The sequence below is a fragment of the Natrix helvetica genome (assembly GCF_964273705.1).
Source record: "Natrix helvetica genome assembly, chromosome: 4".
Lineage (NCBI taxonomy): Eukaryota > Metazoa > Chordata > Lepidosauria > Squamata > Natricidae > Natrix > Natrix helvetica.
Window position 1 is genome coordinate 16,843,902 of NC_138550.1, and position 9,381 is coordinate 16,853,282.

Sequence of the window (9,381 nt, forward strand, 5' to 3'; positions counted from 1 at the left end):
GGACGCCCAAAGAGGCGTCCTGCCGGAGGAGCGGCATCGCGGGGGATCCCTGCATCGGCGGCAGCTGGTGGGGGCCCCCCGCCTCACTCTAGGCACCGGGGAGCAGTATTGGAGGGCGCGTAAAGCGTCTTCGCAACAGGCTGATCGGAGAATGAAAAAGCAGAAGGAAGCAGCGGCGGTGTGGTGAGGCGCATACCCCCCCTCACTCCCTTTGTTGATTTGAAGAACTTTTCAGCATTTTAAAACTTTCACTTTCGGCTAATATTGGAGGTGCGGCTGGAGGGAGGGGGATTTCCCCCCCCTCGGACAGGCGGCTTGGAACAATTTTGCTCTCAGCCCCAGGGGAAGGAGGAGGGGGGAGAGCCAACCAATGATGCCACACCCTTGCTTAAAGTGACTTTCATTGAATTTAACTCCATAATTTACTGATGATCTGAGGACTTTGAGAACTTTGAGAACTTTGTTATGCCTCTGAGCCCAAAGCTGGCAGGGCAAGATGGCACACTTCCGTTGTCTTCATGAACTGTGAAACCTGACTCCACCTTTAAAAACTCAGGCTTCCGGTCTTTGTCTCCGTGCTACCCAGAAGAATCTCTTGTGGATTGTTACTCTTTGAACTCTCTGGGGTGAAAAATTTTACTCTATTGCCAGGCTGACTAGAGAAATTCTCTCCTGCTTGGACCTTCTGCCTCCTGGACTCATCTGGCTGCTCTGCCGCTCCAGCTGTCCATTCTCTACACTGACTGAACTCTTTATTCTATAAACTATGTCTCCTAAAAGACCACCCCCTGGAAAGCCTGGCTTTGCTACCTCTGTCTCGACATCAGCAACATCCAGTCCTGCTACACAATCAAAGATTACAGACCTGATGCAACCTAAAAGTACAGAGACGGATTTGCAACAAATGCTTCAGCAACTCTTACAGGGACAAGAGGAAATTAAGAAACAATTAAAGGAAATGAAAGAAGAAATTAAAGAGAACCAAGCCCAAATTTATAAGAACTCACAGAGACTGGACCTTGTGGAGGGTGGGGTGGCGGAGGTGAGGGGGGGGTAGAGGCGGTGCAGAAGGGAAACAAAGAACTTGATACCCAACAAATGAAAACAGAATTTGAGAGAATGTCCTTTTATCTTAGATTTCAAAACGTGATGGAAGCAGATGATGAAAACATAAGGGACATCATGATAAACATCTTGGCTGAATATACACACAAAGAAAAACAACAGATGGAATGGGAGATAGATCTGGTTTATAGAGTGAACTCAACCTATGCCAGAACACACAATGTACCCAGGGAGGTACATATTAAATTTCTTAGAAAAAGCACAAGAGACGAAATTCTGGGTGTACAAAGGGGGCAAGCCCTGACATACCACGATAGGGAAATAACTATCTTGAAGCAGATCCCCAAGAAAATTAGGGGGAAAAGGAAAAATTATTCGCAATTAGCGAATAAATTATACCAGAAGGGGGTGTGGTTTAGATGGTTGATGCCTGAAGGTATGTTGATATTCTGGGAGGAGACAAGAATTAGAATTAACACACCCACAGAGGCACAGGCCTTTATGGAAAAAAACAAAATACACCTAGAAAAAACAGAAGATCCTACAACGGATATACAGGACACGGGAGGGGCCGGAGCTCTGCCAGCGGGGGGAGAAGGGGCAATACCAAGAAAGCTCAGATCACAAAAATGAATAAGAAAATCTCATTGATATAAACTGACCGAAAGTAGTAATGGAATTAACATGTGGATTATATATTACTATGTATTAAACTGATTGAAAGTACCAATAGAACTAACATGCTGATTATATATAACTATGTATTAATGATTTATACTCAGATGTATACTATGAGTTTGGAGGGAGGGGGAGCCTACCACACTTTGCAACTGCCAAAATTTGTATACCTTTCCACTACCTTTTTCCTTGTAAATTTTAAAAAAAACCAATAAAATTTTCTTTAAAAAAAAAAAAAATAAGGATGATGAAGGATACTTGGCAAAGAAACATACATAGCAGCAAGCCTCCTGCTGGATCAGACCAAAGGTCTGTCTAGTCCAGTCCCGCAGTGAATTAGTTGTCCCACAAAAATGAGCCCATTTCTGGAGAAAGGAGCTGACGTTGCGACAATACGACGTGCGATCTTGGAGCTCCCAGATCGCAGTCGATATTTCTGCCACTGGATGGTCCTTTTGGACCTAAACCATCCCGCAGAGATGGTGATAGTGAAGAGTACATCCTGCTGATCGCAGGGACACCGCAAAGTCCCTGATTGATCCAGGAGAAGCTCTTATTTCTGATGACAGAAATGCAGCCTTTGAAGCTGCTGAAGTTGGGACGGAAAGAAAGCGGAAAGAGAAAGTGTGTCGAATTGGTGAGGAAATTTTATTATTAGAAAAAAGACTACCCCCCCAAAAAAAATCTAAGTTAAATTAAAATTGAAGACAGAAGAGAGTGAGCGGCGAAATGAAGCTACATTAAACTTAGTCTGTTATCTTTTTTAAATTCTTTTTTATGGATGGAATTTTTGCAAATGTTCCCTATTTTTTAAACTGAATGTATTAGTTTTTCTTCTACTACTTTTTATTTTTTTCTTATACCTATGGATTAAAATTTTTCTTTTTTTTTCTATAATGCTTGATTGGATTGTTTTTTTTCTCCATTTAAGATTTTTTTTCTTTAAATTTGGAACATAAAGAAGATATGAAAAGGGAATATAAAGAGGGCTGTAACAACAGAGGGAAAAGAAGTAATGCTGCCATTTAGAAGCTGGAAGCTTGAAAACATTGTTTTTTCTCTTTCTCTTTAATCATTTGACACTCCAAGGCTTCTCAGCTTGTTTACTGAGAGTGATAATAGGAAGAGCACAGATTGTTTACACAGGTGTTCTTCGGGAGTTCTATCACTAGCTGGACTGGAGGGAAGACAAAACCTTGACTTAAAAGATTATAATAAACTTGCTTGAAATTTAATAAAAAGCCTTGAATGCTATTGTGGCAGTGATTACAAATTGGAAGAATGGCGCAGCATAAAAAAGAAAATATAACATTGCAAATGATTATGTTTGAAATTCAAAAGTCACTAGTAGTAACAGAGAAAATTGAGAAGAGATTGGAGAATATAGAATACAAAACAGAAAAATGTGATGGAAAAATTGAGGATGTTTATCAAATGAAGGAAATGGAGGACAGAGTTCTAAAGATTGAAGGAAAAAATGAGCAAAGAGATAAGAAAATTGTGGACACTGACAACAAATTGAGTGTGGTTGGAAATGGCAAGAGCGGAATATGGAAAGGGGAGATAGATGGACTGGAACTCTACCCCAGATTTCAAAGTATAGAAGAAGAAAAGAGAGAAAAATTGATGGAGATAAGGAGAGAAATGTTGACAGAAGCACTAGTGATAACCAAAGACAATCTGATGGTAGGAGCAGATGGAGGGTTGCAAGTTTTTATGAGATACCAAATGAACAACAACTTGCAAAGAGAAGTCCATACAAGATTTACCAAGAAAGTAATTAGAATACTAATGCTACAAATGGCAAAAGACATAAGACTGTACTGTTACTGGAAAGATATAGGTTGATGTAATGAAAGTACATAATAAAAATTAAGTTAATCTTAGTTAAACTTAGAGTATTTTGTATAAAATGAAGTGATAATAGTTATAGTCAAATATATATATATATATATTTTGTATAAAATGAAGTAATAATAGTTATAGTCTATATATATATATATATATATATATATATATATATATATATATATATATATATATATATATATATAATCTGTGTATGTATGTGTGTATATATGTCTGTGTGTGTGTGTGTGTGTGTGTGTGTATAATTTCATATTTATAATCTAATATATAATATAATTTTATATAATCTACAAATGCAGACTAAGAGAGGAGGTTTCAAAGCTTTATTATTAAATATAATCAATTTTTATTTAGAACATGTTATAAAGATGTAATGTTATTGGATGTTTTTAGGAAGATCTAATGGAATGCCATTATAAAAAAATTTTAGATTTAGATTATTTCACATAAAAGGATGTAAAAGCAATCATAGTCAAATGAAGGTTGAGATACAATAATAGTAACATATATAAATATATTTGATTTAAAAATATGTGATTTGATATGAATTGCAAGTGATGACTACGGAAGGGATGCATAGAAATTTTGTGTAACCAACTGACACACTTTCTATAATTTGCAATGGAAGATGCATTTATGTTTTTGTTTTTTGTTTGTCTGTTTGTGTTTGTTCAAAAAATAAAATAATTTTTTTTAAAAAAATGAGCCCATTTCTCCCAGCAGGTAGAGATCAAGAAATATCAATTGCTTCTTGTATTATCCTGACGTCTGAAGCAATAGTCACCGATTCATTCATTTTCCAATCATTTCCATAGTCATTTTTTAAAACAAACTACAGATCGTTCTTGATTTAAAACCATTCATGTAGGGACCATTCAAAGATATAACCAGAGGTGGGCTGCTGCCGGTTCAGATTTGTTTGGACAAGTTGGTAGTTCCGACCAACGGCTGGGCTCGTCCCGCCCCCTCCAACTCTATCTCATCCTATATATCTCACTCACTGGCTCGCTCGCCCCGCTCATGCAGCCCAGCTGATTTCTGCACCCCACCCGCTCTACTCACCGCGGCTGCCCGAGAAGTTGTGCTGGAAGCCGTATGCATGAAATCATTGTGTGTTTGAAGTCGTGCACAAGCATGTTCACATTTTCAGTTCTGCACTAGACGAACTGGTTTTTAAATTATGTGAAGCCCACCTCTGGATAACAGTGCTGAAAAAAGTGACTTATGACCAGTCCTCACGTTTATGATCTGATGGCGTCCCCATATTTACAATTTTGATGCATGGCAAGCAGCATGTATTTATGACGGCTGCAAAATCCCAGGGTTATGTGATCATAACCATCTCCATCACCACTTGAGACCTTCCTAGGTGACCTCTGATAAGCGAAGTCAATGAAGGAAGCCAGCTTTGCTTAACGACTATGTGATTCACTTAATGACTGTAATGGTTAATTAACAATCACTGCAAAAAATCGGATGCAACTTACTTTGCAACTGTCTCATTAGCCACAGATGTTCTGGTTCCAATTTTGGTTGAAAGTCAAGGCATACCTGTACATTGGCAGCTCTCATCATGGCTATATCTGGCTTAGAAGGCATAAAAAGTTCACTACCTTAAGTCCTAAATTGTAGAAAGAATAAGAGACTGTCGCACTGCAGATGAAAGTTTCAATTTTGACGATGAATTTCAGCAGTGTGATTCTGGAGATCTCAAAAATAGAAGATGCAGCTTGAAAGGTGCCAATGGCTTCAGTCTATGAATGTTTTGGTACCAAATGTATACGATAACTTACAGCTCTATTAATATCTTTGAAGGGTAAGAGTCTATCTGAAAAGGAACTGTGTAACATTTTATCATAAGCAGGAAATATCACTTCTTTTGCTTCTGAATAATTATTACCCAATCAAGAAAATAGTTTGAGGGAACACTTCTAAATTCTAGAGCTTCTGATCTTAGAAATTAGTCTCACTCAATAGCTCAAACATCTAACCTTCCCAAGAGCCTATTTTTGTTGTTGTTAGCTTTTTAATAGCAGCTTCTCTGTTGAAATGTTCTGAGAAGTTTGAAAACCTATTTGTACTTTTATACCTTATGGTTGGTAATATAGAGAGCATTCTATTGTGCATAATAGGAGTTATCTACAAGTAGAATTATATTTCTTGAACTGTGGATGCCTCTTGAAAAGGCTTCTGAGAATACCTTGAACAGCCAGGGAAACAAGACAATGGATCATTACACAAATCAACCAAACACTGAGCTCTCTAGAGAAGGTTCCAATACTAAGAAAGTTAAAAGGAAAAAGAAGAAGGGGATGACTAACAGCAAGGGGAATGGACTGTTGGAAAATGAATTGTCGCTGAATGGTACTAACTGTGAGAGGGATCTTGGAGTCCTAGTGGATAACCATTTAAATATGAGCCAGCAGTGTGCAGCAGCTGCCAAAAAAGCCAACACAGTTCTAGGCTGAATAAACAGAAAGATAGAATCAAGATCACGTGAAGTGTGAATTCTACTTTATAATCCCCTGCTAAAGCCACATTTGGAATACTGCATCCAGTTTTGGTCACTACACTGTAAAAAAGATGTTGAGATTCTAGAAAGAGTACAGAGAAGATCAGCCAAGATGATTAGGTGACTGGAGGCTAAAACCTATAAAGAACGCTTGCAGGAACTGGGTATGTCTAGTTTAATGAAAAGAAGGACCAGGGGGAGACATGATAGCAGTGTTCCAATATCTCAGTGGTTACCACAAAGAAGATGGAGTCAAACTATTCTCCAAAGCACCTTAGGGTAGAACAAGAAGCAATAGGTGGTAACTAATCAGAGAGAAGCAACTTAGAACTGAGGAGAAATTTCCTGACAGTTAGAACAATTAATCAGTGGAACAACTTGCCTCCAGAAGTTGTGAATGTTCCAACATTGGAAGTTTTTAAGATGATGTTGGATAGCTGTTTGTCTGAAGTAGTGTAGGGTTACCTGCCTAAGCAGGGGGTTGGATTGGAAGACCTCCAAGGTCCCTTCCAACTCTGTTATTCTAAGACCTGAAGTACCATGAATAGAACATTATGGAGAAAATATATCCATTTGCTAAAACTACTCAATGGCGCATAATCAATCAGTTTTTGGTCTACCTAGCTCATTTCAAGTTTGAAAGAAGCTCTTGAAACTTTTGAAAACGCTACTTTCCAGCTTTGCCACCTGAAATAAGCAATAAGTAACTGTAAGTAAGTAAAACTTGAGATGATGCACTTTAAATAACAAAAGGCTATGACTGCTTCATCCTTTTTTTTTTTTTTTGGGTGGGAAGTCTTGAACATCCAAGAGGTGGCAATGTAAGTTGTTTGAGCGTGTTAAGCCTTTGATAACACTTTTCATTGTCTTACTGTATCTGATTAAAGAACAGAAAGCCAGCTTTTCATAATCATGGAATATTTTTTTAGATGTAAAGCACTTCTATGTGATATAAACTCAGTTCAGAGTGTATCCATGATATGGAAATACTATTTTCCAGGAAGATTTTCGCAGGTTGTGTCTTGCCTAAGCATGTATATGCTGCCAGCATGTTTTTTAAAAGGTCAATTAATTTAGCGTTACCAGACACAATTTCTGCCTTGATTTCATTCTGGTCTTTCTACAAAAGCAATAATTCGATGCAAAAGCCGAATGAAAGAAATGGTCCTGCCAAAAGATTTTGCGAAAGCTGGATGCACTTATCCAATTATCCTGAAATGCTAAGCAAGATGCATTCTTTTGGATGTCTCTCTAATGGGCAGGATTTGCTAGGCATTATTCCTCGGGATTGGTAAATGTGCCTACAACTTTTGCTGCAGCGTGGATGACTGTGGATCTGTAAAAAGATACACACCTTTATAGGAAAATCTTACTTGAGCATCTAACAGAAGATCAGCATCTTTTCTTGAAAGTAACATTTTATTTTATGGGATCCAGACTTCTTTTCAAGTTATTTTGAAAATATATATTGCAGGAGTCAAAAAGAAGGCTGTGAAAATATCTACAGACCCTTCACATCCTAGACATAAACTGTTTCAACTTCTACCCTCAAAACGACAATATAGAGCATTGCACACCAGAACAACTAAACACCAGGACGGTTTTTCCCCTGCAAGCCATCATAACTAATTCCAACAACACTGTCAAACTATTTACTGAGACTGTATTACTATTATTCTTCTCATCCTTCCTATTACCTATCTCCTTCTACTTATGACTATAAGCTTATTGCTTGTATCTTTACGATTTATACTGTGTGATTTCATTTCCTAGTATGATTTTTGATTGCTTATTTAGTATCCTATAACTATCACTAAGTGTTGTATCTTAGGATTGTTGATGAATGTCTTTTTTTAATGTACATTGAAAGCTTACGCACCGAAGACAAATTCCTTGTGAGTCCAATCACACTTGACCAATAAATAATTCTTAATCTTACTGCTTTACACGATATGTATTTGCTTTTCACAACCTGAGTGTAATTTTTCACTGTACTGTATATTAAGTTTCAAGCGGAAGACCATGCATTACTTCTGTGATCATTTACACTGGCTGTAGGAAATATCTGGCTGTAAGGTAGTCCAAAAAATAAAGAGAGAGTTGAATAAAAGTTGCTTTGCACAGCCCTCCAACCCTAACAACTTTCCCCCCTCCTTTCCCCCCCATCTCCCCGTTCAAGTGCACCTCTCAGGAGAACGTGTAGGGGGCGCGCTTCCACAACCTTCAGCTTTTGGCTGCCGCCTGGCCAATTTCACCCATCAGTGAGGAATAGGTGAAAAAAGAAGATCACTCACCATCTCGCCGCCGGTTCGAGGCGCGCAAGGCTCTGATCGACCCGCTCTGGCTGCCGGCGGCGGATCCCTGCTGCTGGGGGCAAAAAGTGGCCCAGGCTACCACGTAAAGGAGGAACGGCGCTAGCATTTGCATCGGGAGACTTTGCCGGGCAGATGAAAAGTCTTTAAAAAGAAAATTAAAAAGGAGCAGTAGCAAGGCGACCACCAATCTTCTGGCTAATGGGTGGGAGATCTTCTGGTCCACAGTCCCTTTCCAAGCCGGCAAAGCACCCGCTTGCCTTTCTCTCTTTGCTCCGTTCACCTCTTAAGTCTCTGAGCGCACGTCCGAAGTCGAGAAAAAACTTTTGAAAGAAAAGGGGAGGCGGGGGGGGGGGAGAGATTTCAGCCGGAATGGCTGCAGGGCTTAAAGCGGTGGGAAGATCCCTGGCTTGCCGACTTGGGTACAAAAAGCGAGACCCGCAGAGCTTTTCCCCCGCTCCACCTCTCGCGTCTCCCCGTCCGCCACCGGCCGCTGAAGCAAGAAAAGGGATCCCGAAAGAGGGGAGTTTCCCTCACACGCGCGCACTGCGGTGTGTTTATGTGTGGGGCGGGAGGTGGAGGGGGGGGAGGTTGGAGAAGGGAAGGTTGGCGAGCGAGCCGAAGGCTACAACGCCCCCCTCGCCCTCTACCGTTGCCGAGTCGTGCTGCCCTTCTGGGGCTGGCCGGGCGGGGAGTGTTTCTTTTTTCCCAGGTCTCTGGCGAAGTTGGCTCGAGAGCGATCAGAATGGGTGTCTCTGCAATTCTGGGGGTGCCCGAGGCAGAGCGATGGGTGGGTCGTGAGCGCTTTCCCCTCACCACTGTCAAACTATTAACTAAGGCTGCTATTACTATTACTATAAGTCTTCTCGTGGGAGTTCCTATCACCCATCTCCTCCCACTTATGACTGCAGGACTGTAACTTTGTTGCTTGTATCCTTAAGATTT

At 40.0% G+C, this 9,381-nt stretch overlaps 1 protein-coding gene across 1 annotated transcript in view; it reads right to left on the bottom strand.

The window, feature by feature from the left end:
• The window catches only part of PDGFD (platelet derived growth factor D), a 188,073-nt gene extending 178,893 nt beyond the window's left edge, over positions 1-9,180 (bottom strand). Inside the window, exon 1 of the mRNA XM_081952375.1 lies at positions 8,419-9,180. Within this exon, the coding sequence (XP_081808501.1) occupies positions 8,419-8,551 (133 nt within the window). The 5' untranslated portion in view covers positions 8,552-9,180. The remainder of the gene's footprint in view (positions 1-8,418) is intronic.
• Between the last annotated feature and the right edge of the window lie 201 nt (positions 9,181-9,381).